The sequence below is a fragment of the Talpa europaea genome, assembly GCF_964194135.1.
Source record: "Talpa europaea genome assembly, chromosome: 13".
Classification (NCBI taxonomy): Eukaryota; Metazoa; Chordata; class Mammalia; order Eulipotyphla; family Talpidae; genus Talpa; species Talpa europaea.
Window position 1 is genome coordinate 90,685,005 of NC_140080.1, and position 20,890 is coordinate 90,705,894.

A 20,890-nucleotide genomic window follows, 5' to 3' on the forward strand; every position below is an offset into this window, starting at 1 on the left:
CTTTGCACAGGTTTGTCACCTGCTCCATGGAGGTGTTGCTCCCTTTCCTGCCTCTCTTCTGGTCTCTGACCTGCCTGCTCTGTCCCTTGGGGGTGGTACATTCTTTGGCAGTAGGTGGAGGCAGGAGGGGATGATGTGGAGGTAGGAAAATATACTACCTGGCAGTGTATTTGAATTCAGAACAACTCAGTCTAGTCCTACTGCCCCCTCTGTATTATCACCCAGTGCCCTTCATAGCTAGGAAGCCCGAGGCTGTGCTAAGTCTGGTTGCAGGTTCTCTGCAATCACCAATATTCCTGTGTGTTGCTGGGTTCGGCATCTCCAAGGTTTGGCACCATGTGGCAGGATTTGCGTGGGTGAAAAATGTGCCTTCTGCTGTAAAGTGGGAGAAGCAGGATTGTGAAGGGGGAGGGGCTGAAGACCTGCAGGGGCTGCTGGGGGCGGGCAGTGTTCTCAGAGGAGATGTGGGCACACGTGTGGAAAGCCAGGCCCTTGCAGCTGGAGTGCCTCGTGGCCCTTGCAAAGTCTCTTTGTTTTTAAGGGCTGCTCTTGTAGAGTGTGCTTCCGCGGAGCTGTCTGAATGAATGTGAGTGATTAGTTTTGTTGACATCATTTCAAGGAAAATCAAATGGCAAGATTGGGGAGGGGGCTACTCACCAAGGCAATGGCAGAACTCAAGAATGTACTTGATTTTGAACAGAGAAATGTAGTGTTTTGCTCATAAAGATAAATCCCACATGTGCTACTAATGTCAAGAGTAACTTGTAGTTTGGGCACCAGCCATTTGTCAGGTTATGAGATCACCCAGAAGCCAGTGTTCTTTTTTATTGGAATGACCAAAGGTTCACCCCGTGCTGAACACGGCAAAGGTAACAGACATGGGAAATCACTTCCTATTTTGATAAAAAAAAAATAAAGTAGTCTATGAAGACTGAGCGCACTGAAGAATGGGTCCTAGCTAGGCTCAAGTCCTGCTTTCAGCATGGATTGAGCCAGGGCATCAAAATCCACCCCCCCTACTTGCATTTGTGTTAATAGTTTTAATAGTTTTATCAGAACACAGCCACATCCACCTTTTTTTTTTTTAAAATATTGTCTCTCACTGCTTTTGTGCTTTCAATAGTTGTAGCAGAAATCAGAATTTTCACAAAGATATTTACTGGGTGGTCCTTTATAGGAAAAGTTTGCTACCATCGCTTGGTTGAAAAGAGACTCAAATTGTTTTATCCCCTTTGGGGAAGGGGTTGTGTTTGGTTTCGTTTGAGAAAATTTTGTTATCACCCCAGTACTTGGAGATTTGAGGATTTGAGTGATGAAATTAAGCTGGTCAGAAGGAGTCGGGATAAAACGTTTCCCGAGAAAGAGGTTAAAGGAATGCCACTGTCTGTAGATGCAAGCTGACAGAGGTCCTGCAGCTGCAAGGGGAGAGCAGGAGGGTGCAGGGTTAAAACTAGCCATCAGCAGGCTCCCCGCTGGAGAGCAAGATGTTAGTGGCCTGCGAAGGGTCGGCACCAGAGGGCTGGACCTCAGTGACCCGGGCAAGAGGCCTGACATAGAGCCAGTCTGTCTGAACCTGCTGCTGGGGTCCGCACAGGAGCCCCCAAAGCTTGTGGAGCTGAAGCAAGCAGCCCCGGGGGGTGGGGGGGGGCAGCGCAGGGTGGCTCCTGACCTCCCCTTACTCTGGGACATCATCCTGGCTGATCTCTAAGTGTCCTCCTTGTTTCTCTGTGTTTCTTTTGTCTGTTTTTTTGACAGTGCAGCTTGACAAGGACACGGTATGCCAGCCCTGCCTTGCAGGCCACTTCTCAGATGCCTTCTCATCCACAGAAGAATGCAAACCCTGGACCAAGTAAGTGATGACAAAAGAGCGAATGTGGCTTCCCATGTTCAAAACATGACAGTCTGACTGCAACAGGGGGGCGTAAGCCAGGCCATCAGCTCTTCAGCCTGAACACGACAGGCGCTTTGTTTCACTTTTTAGATTCAGTCGTCTGAGGCCTTTGACTTCAGTGGCTGCTTTTTTTCCTTTTTCAAGCTGTAATTTATTGAAAATTACTTATGATATTTATTACCGTTCATTCACCACTCTTTTCCTGGCTTCCCAACATCACTGGCTTATTTCGTGTGTGTGTGTGTGTGTGTGTGTGTGTGTGTGAGAGTGTGTGATGAATGTGCATATAGAATCATTTATATAAATGTTTGCACACTGTAAACACATTTATATAAATGTATATATATATTTGCACACTGTAAATCATTTATATAAATGTTTGCACACTGTAAACATATTGTTTTTCCCCATAGTAAATCTTGAAGGGGGCTCCTTCCATATTAGTTCACTTACATCTTGGTGGCTTTTCGTAGCTGTGCAGTCATCCATTGTAGAGATGCACCATCATTCATGTAGTAAGTTCCCCATGGATAGTTGTTTAGGTGGTTTCCAGTCTTCTGCAGTTATAGACAATTTTGCAATGACTCACCTCACTTTTATTGTCCTCCACTGCTCCACACATGCATGTATCGATGGCCATTGGGGTCATTCCACTGCATGCTTGTTGAATACTGAGTGTCAGTGTAATGATTTCTTTCAGTTCCTGACATATTAATCCTCATCAAATATTTGTTTTCTGTTCTACTTGCCCAAGTTTTTTGTTGAAAAGATTTTCTGAGTTTTCACCGTGGAAAGAGCAGTCATCAGAAGTTATCACAGCAGTGGAAGCATTTGGAATCTTCTTTACTGAAGATGCCCATCCACTCCCAGAGAAGTCCTTAGGGAGCCCCCATGGCTGTGTCTGCTTATTCTCTAGCCTGCCTGCACCATTTTCTGCTCTTTTTTTTTTTAAGAGTTATTTTATTTTTATTTATTTATTTTATTTGTTTATACAAGCACTGGGTACAGTCAGAAGCGCGGGAGGGTGAGAGGATTCACCAGAGCTAGAGCAGGGAGCAGAGCAGGCAGAAGGACCGAAGTACACTGCTGAGGGGAGCAGCGGGCAGCAGGAGAGGTCTGCATGCCATGTGGGACCCTCCTCCGGTGGCCGGGGAGCAACACTGCAGAGGCTGCGGGCAGCTTCGCAACCCAGTGCTCGACCGCTGCGCCACTGGGGAGGCCCCATTTTCTGCTCTTTATGGGAGGCCCTGGCACTGCAAATGTCCAAGAAGACCAAAGTTCTTCTCCAGAAGGATCTATCAATCTAGTGGAATAGGAGTCTTTGTAGTTCTTTAAAAGACAAGAATACAGGGCCTCCCTGGTGGTGCAAGGGGTTAAGTGTCAGCACTATGAAGCTCTCTGAAGCCACTGCAGCACAAGTTCCATCCCTGGCCAGGGAGCTGACTCACATGGCACAGCAGACCTCTCTTGTCTCCCTGCTGCTCCCCTCAGCAGTGTATTCCAGTCAGTCCACCTGTTCTGCTACCCACTCTGTCTCTGGTGAATAATCTCACCCCCTACACACTCACAACACTCTGGCCTATACCCCAGCTCTTGTATACATAAATAAATAAAATAAATCTTTTTTTAAAAAGACAAGACTACAAGCCAAAGCACTTAAGCCCCTTCCTGCCCACAGCTGCACGACCCTTGGAGGCTCCGTAGCTCATCCTGGAACGGATAAGTCAGACGTCATGTGCAGCTCTTCTCTGCCATCCAGGAAACCGCCAAATGGTATGTTTAAAAGAATGGGTTGGTTAGTCGATGAGCCCAAGTCCAGGTAGCTCTTCTAGATGCCACCTGAATCACACCTCACCTGGGGGCTCATTTTCCCTTTTCAACTCATCCTGTCCATGGTCAGCACATTGTCATCAGTGTCTTAATTCCAGTTTGTTGTTCCCTTGATTTTTCCTCCTAAGCTGGGATGGAGAACTGATATATTCAGATATGCAAAAAAAAGAAAAAGTAGAGCTGGACACATAAGTCAAAATGCCCACACAGGCTGCAATGGTAGAAGTCCTGATGAGGGGGTCTCTGAGGGATTTTGGTCACCAGCCAGCATTAGCAACTTGATAGAATATATCTATTTATGGGACATTTGGTAGATCAGATGAGCCTTTGGTCCAGTTTCAGAGGTTAGCAGAAAGTCGATAGTTACTGGTGAGGGCTGTTTCCTCCGGTGAGTGAGATGGTGTGGAGGTGGGCCCAGATCTCCTAGGAGATGACAAGAGAGTCTGGAGTGAGGCCAGAGAACTGCAGCCACAGAGCAAGGACACGGCACTCATGAGCTTTAACGAGAAACCAAGGGTGTAGACATTTTAGGAAACAGCAGGACATGACTGGGTGTGGACATGGGATTAGACAATCAGAGCAGCATTTTTAAAAGCCCCTTTTAAAAGTAACATTAAAAGTAACTGAGGTAGGGCCTCCCCTGGTGGCGCAGGCAGTTGAGCTCAGTGCTGTGAAACTGTCTGCAGCCTCTGCAGCGCTGGTTCAATGCTGGCTGGCAGGCGAGAGTCCCACATTGCGCAGCAGACCTCTCCTGTCTCGCCCGCTGCTCCCCTCAGCAGTGTATTTCGTCAGTCTGCCTGTTCTGTTCCCCACTCTGTCTCTGGTGAATCCTCTCACCCCCCCACTTCTCTGGCCTGTACCCTAGTTCTTGTATAAATAAATAAATCTTTAAAAAGTAACTGAGGTAATAAAAAATTATATTTAATAAGAAAGAAGGAAAGAAAATACAAGGAACTAGTTCACATAAACCAAGAGTTAAGATGACAAAGGTCCTAGGGATGCCATGATGAGGGGGGTGAAGGAAAACACAGAGCTCACACTGTGTGGATGGGGCCCTTCTTGGTGGGTGTGGTTCTGGGTTAGGACCAGGACACCCACAGCCTGGAGGAGTCATGGTGGGGGCTTCCTTTCGCCCAAGAGGCTGTCCATGTGGAAAGCTTGAGGTGTTTTGTCAGGAAGCACAGACAGATGGCGAGGCTGTGTAAACATGAAATGGATTGTTCCAAAGGAGAAACATTGACATGGGGTCCCGGGCTGACCTAACCCGGAGAGATGCAGGAGAGCAGGATGTAAGCAGGACAGACCCACTGTCGGGCCAGGAGCCCTCCCTCCCCTATTCCAAGCCAACATCCTTGACCGTGGGGTTTGCTTTAAAGGCTTTTTCTTGTATACTTTAAGGGTACAATAAACTGGGGCCTCCCTGGTGGTGTAGGGGTTAAAGACACAGTGCTATCAAGCTATAGCCAGCCCCTGCAGCACGAGTTCAATCCCTGGCCAGGGAGCTGACCCATATGGCACAGCAGACCTCTCCTGTCTCCCCGCTGCTCCCCTCAGCAGTGTATTTCAGTCAGTCTGCCTGTTCTGTTCCCCTCTCTGTCTCTGGTGAATCCTCTCACCACCCCACACCTCGGGCTTGTACCCCAGTTCTTGTATGCATAAATAAATAAAAATAAATCTTTTTTTAAGAAAGAGTACAATGTACTAATCTTTAATGTCATTTTTTTTCTCATTTTCTTCCAAAACAGAACCCCAGATCTACTTGCCGGGTCTAATCATCCTGCTTCTCTTCACATCTGTGGCAGTGGTTGCTGCCGTCATCTTTGGTGTTTACTACCGGAAAAAAGGGAAGGCACTCACAGGTATTGTGAACACTGGTGAAGATTAATCTTAATGAAAATAAGTGCATTCCTAGTGACGTACTTCAGAAGATCTGTATCTCCCCTCACGGGTGAGGCTGAGTCCTGCAGGGACAGTCAGCTTTAGGGCAGCGATGGCAGGACACTGCCCAGCCATGGGGTCAGCCAGTGCCTCCCAGGGTCGGAGACAGGAGCTGAGATCTGAATGACTTGGAGTGAACAACGGAACAGAAAGTTGGAAGCTGTGTGAGATGAAACTGGAGAGGGAGGCCTGGCCCATGGTGCACCCTGCAGGCAGGCCTGGCTGCAGTCTTTGCTCTGTATCTTTTGCAAAGGGAAGTAAAAAACCACTCAGCTGCATTTCAGGTAGACAAAAAACTGGGGACTGCAGCTGGCATGGCTTCGGATACCCCAGTGTAGAGGACCTTTGCAATAATCCAGGAGAGAGATTATCACAGCAGCTCTGAATAAGTTTTAACTCTGTGTGCAAATACTGTTTATTAGGACCATTTGCAATTATTTAGTACTATTCCTACAAGAAAAGTGCTGCTACTCTCCTTTCACTGCAGCAACTTTATTTTTTTATGTAATTCACAATGATAGACAAGGAACAAGAAAATGATGATGCTGGTGATATCAATAACTGATAGGTATTTAATAGCCATTATGTGCCAGCACTGCTGTGTACATTTTATGTTTCACATGTGCTAATTAAATCTCAGCAACACTGTAAGGTGGGCCCTGTTGTTTCTTCATTTTTGGGGGAGGGATTTTTTTAAAAAGATTTATTTATACGAGAACTGGGATACAGGCCAGATGTGCAGGAGGGCGAGAGGATTCACCAGAGACGGAGCAGGGAACAGAACAGGCAGACTGACGAAATACACTGCTGAGGGGAGCAGTGGGCGAGGCAGGAGAGGTCTGCTGCGCCATGTGAGATCCTCGCCAGCCGGCGGGGATCGAACTCGCTCTGCAGAGGCTGCGGACAGCTTCGTAGTGCGGCGCTCAACTGCCTGCACCACCAGGGAGGCCCTGTTGTTTCTTCATTTTATGATGAGACTGAGACTCAAAAATTAAAAGGACAGAGTCACATGATAACTATCATTAGCCCTTATGATGAACTGTGGGCAATGAATTGATGACCTCCCAATGTTGTCTCTATAAAAAGTCAACATGAAATTTTCATTGGAGGTAGAAAATCTGTTAAACTCACATCTTTTTCTTCCCATACAATACTTTGCTAGTCTCTGGTAGTCAAAGAAAAATTGTTGAAGGAATGTGGTCATCTGTAGCTATTTTAGTGACTCTCCAGTCCCTGATTTACCAATGGAACATTAGCGGGTCGTACTTTGTTTGGCAGTTAAAAATGTAAGTAAATGTCTTTTAAAGCATTTTCTTAATTTTTCCCCAGAATTATATTTTTGTGATTTTGATCTTTCAGGATTGTGATTTTCAGGATTTTAAACTTTAGGGATTTTGATCTTGGGATTTCAGCATTCAGGATTATGCCATTGGGGACTTTCGGGATTACCGTTGGCACCAGTTTTACTTTCATTAGAAAGTTCTGCTTTCGATAGGAATGACATGTCTTCATAAAATTAAATTGGTTGATTTTCTTTTAAGTGTTTTCACCCTTAGGAACTCTCAGCTAAATGCTTAGAGGTGGTTGTGCTTAAAGATAATACTGAACTGACGAAGTGGTCATGGATACTGAGAACTAGGAAATAGTCTGAAGGCTTTCCCCCTGCTTTGTTTTTCTAGCTAATTTGTGGCACTGGGTCAATGAGGCATGTGGTCGCCTACGAGGAAACAAGGTAACTTTAAAAGTTTTATAGCCCTCCTTTAACTGCTTTGAAGAACTTGGCTGTTGTCAGTCAACTAACTGACAGAGAAAGGGGTACATCCTTAGGCCGAGAGCCCCACAGAGAAAGGGGTACAGCCTTAGGCCGAGAGCACCCCAATCGCTGTATTGACTTTAACAGAATCTCTCCAGCCCAAGCCAGTGCTCATTCTAAATGCCTGTTTTCTTCCCATTTGCACATATATTATTTATATCTGTGCCTAGCACAGATTCCTAGGAGGCAAGAGTTACCATTTTCCTTTACTCAGTAGTTACCTTGGTACCTTTTACTTTAATGTAATTTCAAAATTACAGAAAAGCAGTGATGGTTAGTACACAGAATTCCACATATCCTGACTGAGGTCCTCTGGCTGTTTATACTTTGTCTCCTGCTCTAGGATTCGCTTTCTCTTGGGATGTGTACACGTATGTACGGAGGTTTGTTTCTAAACCCATTTTAGAGTGAATGGCAGACGTGATACTCCCACCCCCTTAAATACTTGGGTGTGAATTTCTCAACAAGAACATTCTTCTATATAATCATAGTTCAGTTTTCAAAATTAAGAAATTTCAGTGGTATGATCCAATTCACTTTCATATTAAAATGACATTAATTATTCCCATTATGTTCCTGTAGGGGGCAGGAACTGGGCACAGTGCAGGTTTTCTGATCCCATGCAGACCGGGTAAAGGAGGAGTCAGAGTCCTCAGTAGTTTTGCAGGTGTTTTATTTGGGGTTCACCAGGCATATGGCAGGCAGGGGTGCTGGCTGGGGGGCTGGGAGGCTGGTAGGCCTCCCAGCCCCCAGCAAGTCTTCACTCTATCTGGGCTCTCTAGCGTTCGTTGTGCTGCTTCTCGGCTTCTCTTTCGGCTTCGGCTTCTACTGCTGCTACTGGTGCTGCTGGCGTCCCCCCGTGACGCCGCCCTTATAAGCAGTCTTAACCCAGGTGAATCCTATCTACATCTGCCCACACCCTACTCCAGGTGCCCGCCATCAGGCATGCGTTCAGGACTTCAAGGATCCATCATCTATCCTGATGGCAGGAGGGCAGAAAAGCCTGATATTTTTCCTTACCCTACAGTTCCTTAGATCTCCTTTCTTGGTATAAAAATATATCCGTTTCCTTTTTTTTTTTTCCTAAGATTTATTTATTTATTTATACAAGCACTGGGCACAGTCAGAAGCACGGGAGGGTGAGAGAACTCACCAGAGTCAGAGCGGAGAGCAGAGCAGGCAGAGTGATGAAGCACACTGCTGAGGGGAGCAGCGGGCGGCAGGAGGGGTCTAGAACTGGCGCTGCAGAGGCTGTGGGCAGCCTCGCAGCCCAGCGCTCAACCACTGCTCCACCAGGGGGCCCAAAATATATCTGTTTTCAACCATGAGCTCACACTGACTCCTCACACCAGTCTCCACCTCACAGGATTATTCTAGTCTTGTTCTTTTTCCTCATTGAGTCTTCTCGCTCTGACATTAGATACCTAGCTCTTGCTGTTCATGTATTTACTCCTTGTTTGATTCCAGCACACACAAAAAGTCATTTCAAATCACTGAACCATAGCACAGCAAGGGAAAAGCCCTAAGGAGAGTTCAGTATTTTATATACTTTTTTAAAAACTTAGGTTGAGAGTCACCAGAATCCTAAGTTACTCGAGTTAGCGCTTCATGCACTCATGTCAGATGCAGTCGGATGGATGCTCCTGTTCCGCTGCTGCCTGCTTCAGGGCTCCCCCCACTCAGAAATGCCACATGCCACAAATTTCCCTGGCAAATGTTCCACCTTGTATGGTGGGGACGAGGCTGTATACGCTATTTTCAGCGGGTTTAGCACAACTGTGTTCTACTAACTCTGGTGCCGATGGGTTCCATCAGCAGGAGTCCTCAGCCCGCAGCTGCAGCCACACTCAGGTGGAAGCCTCGAGTCCACGCGAATTTTGTGATGGCGTCTTACTGCTGACTCTGAAAGAGAAGATATTTTCTGAAGATATGTGCTGTCCAGATGGTGCTGGTGTCTGCGGGGATGCCAGCGCGGGCAGTGGACCCTGTGCCCAGGGCGAAGATTCCAGGATGCTTACTTTGGTCAGCGAGACAGAGGGGGACCCCTTCAGGCAGATGCCCACGGAAGATGAATACATGGACAGGCCCACCCAGGCCCCAGACTCCTTCCTGCTCCTCACTCAGCCTGGAAGCAGGTCCACGCCCCCTTTCTTGGAGCCCCTAGAGGTGGGAGAGAATGACAGTTTGAGCCACTGCTTCACCGGGACAGAGAACACAGTGGATTCTGGAAGCTGCACCTTCATGGAACCCATGAGCAGGACTGACTGGCCCCCTGTGACCTCCGAAAAGTACTTGCAAAAAGAGGTGGAGCATGGTGGCCACCCACACTGGACAGCCAGCCCCAGCTCTGCAGACGACTGTGCAGGCTGCGGGCACCCTCCGGGGGCAGAGCAGACACCCTTCCTGGGGGACCCCCAGAGTGGACCCTTGCCCCAGTGCGCCCATGGCATGGGCCTTCCGTCTGTAGAAGCCGCTGACGGGGCCACGCCAGGAGGCTTGCCCATGGATGGCGCGGACGGCAGTCACCCTGGCTCAGGGAGGGGAGGCCCTGGGCCTGGAAGCCCCTCTGGGGACCAGCCACCTGCATCTGGTAAGCGACTCTCCTACTCTCTCCCTTCTGCACTCAGAGGTCTGTTCTCATGTGGTGTTTGGGGCAGGCCTCTACCCCATGAGAAAAAAGGGAGTGAAAATTCAGCTTGAGCATTTTCCTGTGATAAATCTCTTGTCAGGATGGGTTTTATTTCTAGGTAGATGTTGAGTTTGGGGATGGTGCCCCCTGCCCTGGTGCCTCGTCTTCTGTCCCTGGGGCTTTCTATTCCTTTGTGCCTGGCCCGTGGCCCTTTGCATTCTGCCTCCTCAGAGTGGGTGACCTCAAACCCCATCATTGGGCTCCCTGAGACAGAGCCAGCCATCCCCTCAGATTTCTGACGTTTCTTTTTTCAGTCACTGGGTCTCTTAAATCTCTCTCAAGAAGGCTTCTATAAATTTCAGGAGGTCAGGCAAAATTGTTTAGTTAATCCTTAATTAATTAATATTTATTGAGCGTAGCATGTTGGTTCTATACCAAATTAATGATGCAGTAAAACTGCCCTTTAATGCTTTATGTGAGAAGCCCTGTTTATAAGCACTGCGAGTAATATATCCACGGGGCCGGGAGAGTCATTTTACAATTTAAAATCATTATAGAGATTTATCACTGCACCACTGCTTGAGCATGAATAGCCCACTAATTATGATATTAGAACTTTCTTGGCAAGGGTAAAACAGCCTCTTTTATTATGTGGTTTCAAGGAGCTTAGCACCCATGGTGGAGGCTGCCTCTGGCTGGGGGATGGTTGCCCATGGAGGCGTGATCTCTTTGGGATCTTGTGAAAGCTGTAGACACTCTTTCCAGAAGGACGCATATACAGATATGTACTACAGGCCTCACAGAATCCTCCCACCCTCAAAAAAATTCATTCATGGATACCCCCACTCCTGCGAGGTGCTTTTTCTTTTCCTCTCCTGCCTCCTCATTCAGACCCACTAGGGCGTGAGCGGTTGACGCAGCTTCTGTGTCCTAAACACAGAGACACCTTGGCCTCCTGCTATTGGGGCTCCTGGCTCATCTGGCAGAACAAGTATTTAATCTGTTTTCCAAACATTTTTGTGGGTTTACAGCTTTGATACAGGTTCACTCACGTGGACAGTGTGGGTTCTCAGATGGAAAGGAGACAGGTGTCAAAGAACCAACGTGATGACCTCCAAATCTTCGAGAAGATGTTAGGGCATCCCCGAGACTGCACATGTGGCTCCTGTGCATTTGCTTTACTTGTTTTCTTTTCTAGCTGTCAATGTTCTTCCCGCTGGTCAGAGGGAACCACGGATGCTAGATTTGGGGGCTGTGGGGTGTGGGGGCCGGGTCTCATGTGGTGGTGACTGTGTCTTGGCCCTAACGAGGGGAGACAGGTTCTTCCGTGGGCGACACCAAGAAGGTGTGATCAGCCGTTCTTGAAAGAACAGCATTGGCCAAATTTAACGAGATTTTTTTCTTAGTATCATGAAACCAAAGTGAGATCTCTCCTCTAAGGAGTTCAACAGTGCCCTCGACTGGTTTTCATTACCTTTTATTTCTCCAGCACTAAACATCTAGGCATGGAGGACAGGGGGAAAGTGTGTCATCAACTAAGTGGTGTTAATTTGCAAAAAGTTTACACTGCTTTTTCTGTCTCTGACTGGTGCTGAGCCATGCAAAACATCCGCGGAGGCCGCCACAAGTGGGCCAAATTCACTTTCTCCTGAGGAGAAGCAGCAGCCAGACTGATTCTTGAGGCTGTGCTGTTCCCTCCATAATTACTTGTACGTGAACAGGCCTTCTGATTTTTGGTCAAAATAACACTTTCTCATTATTGCTTCTTTTTATTATTTTTTTTGGGGGGGAGAGAGAAATCAAATGTTTTTATTTTGTGTGTGTGTGTATTCTTTTTTAAAATTTTTTAAATTAATATTTTATTTTATATAATTCTTAAATCATTTTTCACTTTTGCACAATGTATGCATTTTCATTTTGGTAATATTCCCCATACAATTGCACCCCCCCTTATTTTTTTTAAATAATAAATTTTATTTTTATATTCCCCATACAATTGCAACCCCCTCATTCTGACCCCAATCCCTCCCCTCCCGCCACCCACCCCCCCAAAAGTGTCTCTGGTTCATAGTTTTTTGTTGATTTTGATTTTCACTTTCTTATAGTTATTCATTTTCCTGGTCCCTTATTTAAGTTTTCTAGATTCCTGCTATGAGTGAGACCATCCGGTATATTGCTTCTTTTTAATTGTCATCATTCATGTTCCATGAAATGTGTGAAAGAGGATGGTGCTTGGGTGAAACTGAGAGATCCAGATCCCATTTGATCTAAAATCCACGGGGCTCAGGCCTGCAGGAGATGGCCTTTTTATCAGCTCTTGGAGCTTTCTATGTGGTGTGTTTTTTATTTTGACTGTTTGTTTTTTAATGTGCACCCAAATCAATTGGTTTCTGGAGAAGCAATGATTGGACCATCCTCAGTAGGGACGTGTCTCCATTGCATTCAGAATCCTTTTGAAGAGAATGATGGTTCTTCAATCAACACCACAGGTGTCCTTTCAAATTCAGTATGTTGAGGTTATTTTAGCCATGTGTGGCTCTTAAAAAATAGTGAGAATGATTGGCAAACAAAGACCAGTGAGCGAGGAAACACACTGTTAGTTCTGTCTTACATGACCATGTCTTCAGTGATTATCCTGATGCCATGAGAGTGGTTCCCTTGGTTACAAGCCCTTTTGCCCTGGGGTTCGAGAATTCTCGTTGCGTCTAGAGAACTGTATCATGTGGCAGAACAGCTTCTTATAATTAATGTGTCTATAGTTGGCTAGTGACTTGCTTTTGGCTCCTGAAATCACTTGTTTGGATCAGCTACTTCTGAGCTGGAAAGTTGTCTATTTATAGGGTTCGCAATAATTCCCAGTGAACACTAGCTCCACATTTGTTTCTCTGTCAAATCTTTCTTGAGGGTCCACTGAGCCAGGGAGGGAAAGCTTGGAAAACAAGTAGAGATTGATGTCAGGGAATGCGCTGCATGAAAAGAGTAATTTGAGAAGACAAGGCCTTCCTGCTGTTCGTAAGTCAGTAAGTCACTCGCCCACCCGCATTGGTCAAGGCCAACCCTGTGCAGGGGAACAGCCCTCACTTTCGTGCTTCTGCACCATTAATGTGCTTCCCTGCCATCCCCTTTTCCAGACACCCAACTCTTCCCATCCTTCAAGTCCCAGCTCAGATGCCACTCTCTGACCCAGAGATGGGCAGGGGCGCTACACGTGCTTCCAGAGCATCCTGGCATCTTCCTCACAGAGTCCAGCACCCTCGCACGTTCATCAGCAACCCGCCTCTGGGCGGCCATGGCCAGTTAGGAGGACCATGCACGACCTTCCCCACTCCTGATCTGCCCTGGCCACTCCCAAGGTGGCTTAGTCACAGCATGTTAAGTGGATAAATGTCCATCTATTCACTCATTCATTCAGTCCTGAGTAACGAGAGAATGTGACTCCTAGCTCCCTGTCGGCCTAGCTCACTCTCGGCCTCCCACGTCAGTCTCTTTAGGGAGCTTTAAGGAGCTGGGGACGTTAGCTGTCCAGGGGACAGGAGGCAGAGATGGCAGAAGGACAGGCGAGCAGACCCATCCAAGTGGTCAGATCACCCAGTTCAGTGCCTGGGAGCCACTGGAGGATGAAGGCGCCCACCTCCCCCCAACCTCAGTCTCCCGTCCTGGGTCCCACTATCTTTCTTGATATGACTCTTTCTGACTTTCCCTCCTGCAAGGACAGGGTTTCCTACCCCACTTTCGTTCTGTCCTCCCAGCCACAGCTCCCGGGGGCAGTGCAAGTCCTCTATCATTGCCCTCTCCCCCGCTGGGATGCCATCCGTGGAGGTGTGTTGCACTTTTAGCTAAGTATTGTGAGGCAGGGATCGACCCTAGGCCTAGCTCTGTGGGGGCAAAATGGCATTTCGTGTTTGGTGGCGATATTCAGTAGTAATTGGTGCGGGAAGCCTGTGCGTGGTTTCAAGCTGTAGGAAACTGGCGTTTAGTCTGTGCGCTTTCATTTCATCCTCCTCTGTTCCGGAGCGGCCCATTTGGAAGGGTTTCAGTTGTCCGCCACTCTCGTGGACTGTCAGGCATGATTCAGAGTGGAACTGTTAAACGCTGCTTCCCTTACTTGTCACTATAGACCCAGTTTCTTCCAAACGTCTAGAACAGAGCTTGCATTTCCATAAAGAGGAAAATCACATGAGAAGCATACGGGGTAAATATATAAGGTTTTGTTTTTTTTAATTCCAAAAGAACCCAGTGTAGCCTGGGTAGGTGAGTGTATGTGTGTATATTTTTAGTTCTGTTCCTTGGAAGAAAATCTACATGACAATCGGGTGGTATTATTTGCTAAAGTTCTTGTGATTTAATATTCATACATTTTGCATTTTAATCAACATAGTAAGCTTTTGAGAAGAAAACTGTACATTATGGTGCTTAAAAATGTAGATTCTGCTTGGGACTGATTTCTTAAAATGAAGCTTGTCCTCCCCGCCCGAGAAATAGTCTCCATGGTGTCCACTACGTAAAGCGAAGTATAAACATCTTTCTGATTGTGACAGGACACTTCATTTGCTCTTTGTTTCTGTTACTATAAATGCTATTTTTATTTTTTTTTCCAAAGGTAAGTTGATATTTATTTATTTAATTTTAGATTTATTTATTTATTTATTTATTTATGCAAGCACTGGGTACAGTCAGAAGCCTGGGAGGGTGAGAGAATTCACCAGAGCCAGAGCGGGGAGCAGAGCAGGCAGACTGACGAAGCACACTGCTGAAGGGAGCAGCGGGCGGCAGGACAGGTCTGTACGCCATGTGGGACCCTCCTCCGTTGGCCAGGGTGCAGCCGGGGATCGAACCGATGCTGCAGAGGCTGCGGGCAGCTTCGCAACCCAGCGCTCAACCACTGTGCCACCAGGGAGGCCCTATAAATGCTATTTTTAAAGCCTCAACTTCTCTGAAAATTTTTCTCTAGTTAAGTCATTAAACATGAAGCTAACTACCCCATTTTAAATGTTAGAAACTTCAGATTTTCCAGTTTAACACAATTCCTGTATCACCCTGGCTCGCAAACCATTCTTTTAGGTAGCCTTCAAGACAATTCCATCAGCTGCTTTGTGTCCAAAGAGGACTAGGCCTGCTTGACATTCTGAAGGTTCCCCTTGGATCAGTGATACTACCTCTTGTTACCCGGTGCTGGCTAAGTGCTCCTGGTATGCTGTCTTCTCACAGAAATCCTGTAGCGCAGGCTCCTCTTCCGGGACCACCTAGCTAGTGAGCAACAAAGCGGGGACCCCGTATGTGATCGTGACGCGTGTACCTTACACCACTGCGCTGCCTCCCCTTGAACGGGAACCAGTGATACTGGTTTTGTTTATTGTGCCTCAGAGAACCCTCAGTGTTCCAGCACTGGGTGTTCTGACCGGGTAAAGGGCAGCAGCCAGGCCAGTCCAAGGTTGCACAGGCAAGGACACTAGGGTCTGAGACGGGATGATGGCCACCTTGACCTGAGTCCTCTCTTCTGCAACTGTCTCGGGACAGTTTTCACTATCCCCAATTCTTGCGAAATCCTTTCTTTCATGTGCCTCCACCTCATCCTTTTTTTTTTGCAAATGAAGCAAATTTAAAACAAATGCTGGGGTCAGCCTGTTAGGATAAAACTCAGAAAGGCTGTTGAGGGAAATGGCCAGTGATGGCTTTGTATTCCAAGAGGTCTGTGGACGTGGTGCCTGTCCAAGCCTGGAGTCTTTTTAGGCATCTTGGATAAGTCACCCCCCTCCACTGCCCCTCCCATACCAGCTACTGACAAGAGAGGGGTCCCCCAGCAGCGGGCAGCCTGGGGCTTCCTTGGCACTCACTGGAAAGAATTAGCCCATCAGGCAAATGTCTCAAGTGAAGAAACCATGGCAACCACGCAACACCTCCGTACCTGATGATGCAGCTGGCCGACCTGTGCCCTGCTCATTCACCATCCCGGCCTTGTGCTCTCAGGTCACTGCATAAAATTACAGTTGCATGTTAAAGCTCTTCTGCTCTGAAAGGGTGAAGGCAAACTTTAAGGAATTACTGTTTATCAACAAGGACAATGCAGGACTGAGGCCACTTACAGGATCAGAACAATGCCACCTTGTTCTCCACTTTTATCTACTCCAAGGTAACCACTTGATTTACATAGTGAAATGAGATGCCAGAGGTTTAGTGTGGAAGTATCTAGATGAGTGTTCTAACCAGACTTAGTGGTGAATTATTTCAGCAAAGAAAATGAAAGTTGGTTAGATTTCTAGAGGTAAGGGCCCTGTAAGTCTTCAAGATATGTCGAGATCCTCCAAGAAGACAGGGCTGGAAAGATGACCTTACTGCTCAGTTCATTTCTCAAATCTGTGTCCTTGGGCATTCCCTGGCCCACGACTGGTCATGCCATCATGGACGCTGTGACTAATTCTTTGCTATTTTCCAAGCATTTCAAACGCAGCATCTCACCTGACCTTATGCCACCCTGCCGGTGTGCACGCATTCATTCGGCCAACACATTTATCATACACTGCTTTGTGTGGCTGCCCCCGCCAGGTCAGCAGGACTTGAAAATCGATGCCCATTTCTTTTTTTTTTTTTTTTAAGATTTATTTTTATTTATTCATGCGTACAAGAACTGGGGTGCAGGCCAGAGGTGCTGGGGGCAAGAGGATTCACCAGAGACAGAGTGGGGAGAACAGGTGGATCTACTGAAATACACTGCTGAGGGGAGCAGCAGGTGAGACGGGAGAGGTCGGCTGACCCTGTGCATCAGCTCCCTGGCTGGGGATCAAACTCAGGCCGCAGCGGCTGCTGATAGGTTGATAGCGCTGAGACTTAACCCCTGTACCACCAGGAAGTCGATGCCCATTTCTTATGTGAACAGACTGAGACCTGGAGACTCGTTAGATGTGGAAAGTGGGAGCTAGTGGGGGCGACTCAGGACCCTGCCCTTCCTCTGACACCCTGTACCCAGGCAGCCAATGAAACCACCATTCCTTTAGTCACTGCACACCTTGGCACATCAGGGACCAAAACACCAGAATGAGGTTTGTGTTACTAGATGACACACAGGTGAGTCTGCACGAAGACAGCGTAGGGAGGGCAGCCTGTTAGTCTTTGTCCTTGAAGCGCTGTTAGTAGAGGAGAAAGCAAACCTGAAGCCCACTGCCTGCATGGAGGGTGTACTTGGCCAACCTGGGTGATGGGTCTATGACTCTTCTCACTGCATTGGGTGCTCTTCATCTGTCACCACTCTACCCACAGATTAGCCCACAGGCCCCTTCCCCTCTGTCACTGACCGCAGCCCCCTCATACTGATTGCTCACAACTGAAGGAGCTTTCTAGAACGCCGTGGCCCATCAGCGCAGAATGGCTGCGCTACCAAACTCTGGGGGTGTTCCCAGTCCTGTGTGAGCTGATCATGTAAGTTAAAACTTTAACTGTTAGGTTAACTGGTAAAAAAATGAGGGCGATAACCATGAGAATTGTTCCTAGGAAAATGTAAATGCTTGGGGATGATTCAAAGAATGAATGACTAAAATTTCTTTGCTACTGAAGTTGAGGTGGGCGAGACAATGTGGAAGAGAGAGGGACCTAACTCCAGAAGGATTCTGTACGCAGACTGCTAGCAGGTGACTCAGCTCTCCTTCCACTTTATTTTTTTTATTAATTAATTTATTTATACAAGCACTGGGTACAGTCAGAAGCGCGGGAGGGTGAGAGAATTCACCAGAGCGGGGAACAGAACAGTAAGACTGACAAAATACATTGCTGAGGGGAGCAGCGGGCTGCAGGAGAGGTCTGCGTGCCATGTGGGACCCTTGCCTGGCGGCTGGGCATCAAACCGGTGCTGCAGAGGCTGCAGGCAGCTTCGCAACCCAGCGCTCAACCGCTGCGCCACCAGGAAGGCCCTCTCCTTCCACTTTAAAGAAACCAAAACCAGACGGTAGACGAAGCATGGAATTAAATTAACATAAAAATTCAACACAGAATCTTATGTGCAAGGTGATGACACACACACAAAATGGGTTTTACTTGAGCTCAGGTAAATCACAGATTCTGACAAGAAGGTAAACAACAGATTCTTAATCATTGGTTGGAATATAACATTTTTTAATGATGGAGAAATCAAAAGCATGACAAACAGTAAATCTCCAGGTGAAGAAGGGGTAAAGTTAAAGTCAGAACTTTGGACCAGTCTAGTCTTCTGGATGAACCCCATGGGTGGAGGGAAGGCCCCCCAAGGAATTTCCTGTACACTGTTGGTATTTTAGACCATTTAAGACATGGCTTTTATGTTTGGGGGAAATGTCTGTGTGGAATGGTGACAGAAAATCTGATGTGTGTGAATTATAACCAAGCGTGGGTCAAGAGAGAGAAGAAAAATGACAGGGAAGTTAATGAAGTTCACCTGCCCTGGTTAGACTAAAAGATTTTGTGAGGCGTTAAGTGTTGGGATACTTCTGGATCGGTTTGGTTGGAGGCACTTATTTCCACTTGGGGAGTTCCCAGAACATCAGAAGCAGATGGTGCTCTATTTAAAATGAAAGGATAATAAGAGGTAGCCGGCGGCTTCTGAACATTTGTTGAACTTTCTACTGGTTTTTCAAAAGTCTGGCTAGCTCCAGGACTGACTGGGAAAAACACAGTGAGGCTAAATAAGACATAAATTGGGGGGTTTAGATTTAGAAATTGAGGAGCACAAACTCAGACTCGCCCCAAATTGTGTTCCTGGGATTTTTAAGGATGTTTCGAAGGAAAACATGGGGGTGAAGGATAGAATTGACTGAGACTAGCATTGGCTATAGATTATATAGCTTAAAACTCACTTTTAGTCAAACTGGACTTGTTTACGGAGAGAAATAAAAGTGGGGGAGATCTTTGCACTGTCCTGAAATGACCTTGTGTGGCTGGTTCTCACCAGTCAGGAAATACTCTGTTTTCAGTCAGAAGTTGAGTAAGATGGCGCCTTGGGCACAGCACGGAGCTGCTTTAGTCGGCTGCGAACATCTTTTTCACTCCAGCCTCCCGCGAAGAGTGGTGCCAGAGCGTCCTGGAGACAGCACACCCCTCTGGGTTCACAAGGAAAGTGTCTGTAGGACTGATTCGGGCTTTTTTCCATTTCAGCCTTCTGACTCTTTTTTTTCCGGAGTTAAATAAAAAAAAAAAGAAAAAATGTTGAGAAAATGGATTCACCTCTGCCAAATACTGTGCAGGGGCGGCCTGGGCCCTGCGGGGCTGCGCTGGCAGGCCCTCCCCCAAGGCAGGTGAAGCGATGTGAGGCTGGGGAGCTCAGGCTGAGCCGAGGTCCCCGCCAGGGCCCGTGGCAACCACCCTGGGGCCTCCGTCGTGCCCTGCGTGCGCCCCTGGCTGCCTGGGCCGGGCTGCAGGCTGGGCTGGGGCCTCTGTTCGCTGCGCCTGATTTTGTTCAGTGACCTGCAGTCCTGCAGGGGTTGGGGGTGCGCCGGGGGTGGGGGGGGGTGCCCCCGCCCGTCTGCCTGAGCCCAGCCGGCAGCCCACACAACCGGCCCCTGGTCTAGCTTCTAGCATCGCTTCTCTAGGCTCTTTCTGCCCCCTTGCACCCTCCTCTGCCTCTGTCAGGTCTGGTGAAACGACAAAGGAGCGACCAGGCGGGTCCTTCAGGAGCTGGTCAGTGGAGAGGGGTAGCCCGGCCGCGAGGGGAAACTTCCTCTCACAAGACCGAGTTCTCCCCAGAACGGGTGACTCACCTGTGCGTGTTCTCTCTTCCTCCCCCTGCAGGAAATGTGACTGGAAACAGTAACTCCACGTTTATTTCCAGCGGGCAGGTGATGAACTTCAAGGGCGACATCATCGTGGTCTATGTCAGCCAGAACTCGCAGGAGGGGCCGGCGGGCGGCGGCGCCGGGGAGCCGGTGGGCCGCCCGGTGCAGGAGGAGAGCCCGCCCTGCTGCGCCTCGTTCGCGGGCCTGGGGCCGCGCTTCGCGGCGGAGCGGCCCGGCCCGGGGCAGCAGGAGTGCGGCGCCCCGGGGCCCGACAAGGCGTCGCGGCCGGTGCAGGAGCAGGGCGAGCCCGGGGCGCGGCGCTGAGCGGCCGGAACCCGCAGTGCGGCCGGGCGACCCCCCTCGCCGCGGACCAGGCCGCCCCGCGCGGGCCCCGTCGGGCGGCGCGTCCACCTGGCGCACCTGCGGCGCACCTGCGCGGGGCGGGGCGGGGCTCGCGCACCTGCGGCGGGGCGGGGCGGGGCTCCACGCGTCTGGGCGGGGCCGGGACGAGGAGCTACCCCCCAATCTACCCCCAATCTACACCCCAGCGACCCTTCATCCGGTACATCTGCGTCCAATCATCCGCCATCGTCTGCCTTCCTGGCTCGTCGTAGAATCGGGGTATTTTTTAAAAACATGCACTTGTTGTGCCGCTCACCGATGTCCAGGGGCTCGCAGGCGGCTCCGCTCTCTACTTGGCTGGTTTGCCTGATCATCTCAGCAGCAGTTTGTCTCTGTTTACGTCTGTACTCATTCCTGTCTCTATATCCGACCCCCCCATATTTGTATTTCACTCCTGTAACATCTTTCTCGATACTTCCCTCCCCCCTACTTTTTTGCCTTTTAAAGGATTTTCTTGAAAATTCTCCCGAGAATGACTGGCCTTTAAATGTTCTTGCTCCTCACAAGTCGGCGCCTGTGTTTTGGTGATGCATGGTGGGGGGGGGGGCGGGGGTGTCCTAAGCACTTTTACAAAAAGTGAGAAATATGAAGCCTGGAGAGAGGCTCAGGGAGCAAGTGAGGGGATTTTAATTTTTTGAAAACGTTTCTGGGTT

At 48.4% G+C, this 20,890-nt stretch overlaps 1 protein-coding gene across 1 annotated transcript in view; it reads left to right on the top strand.

The window, feature by feature from the left end:
• The window catches only part of TNFRSF11A (TNF receptor superfamily member 11a), a gene marked incomplete at both ends in the record, with an annotated part of 51,644 nt that extends 31,485 nt beyond the window's left edge, over window positions 1-20,159 (top strand). Inside the window, 6 exons of the mRNA XM_084252708.1 lie at window positions 1,756-1,849; window positions 3,570-3,664; window positions 5,467-5,580; window positions 7,339-7,391; window positions 9,291-10,062; window positions 19,852-20,159. Of these exons, the coding sequence (XP_084108834.1) occupies window positions 1,756-1,849; window positions 3,570-3,664; window positions 5,467-5,580; window positions 7,339-7,391; window positions 9,291-10,062; window positions 19,852-20,159 (1,436 nt within the window). The remainder of the gene's footprint in view (window positions 1-1,755; window positions 1,850-3,569; window positions 3,665-5,466; window positions 5,581-7,338; window positions 7,392-9,290; window positions 10,063-19,851) is intronic.
• Between the last annotated feature and the right edge of the window lie 731 nt (window positions 20,160-20,890).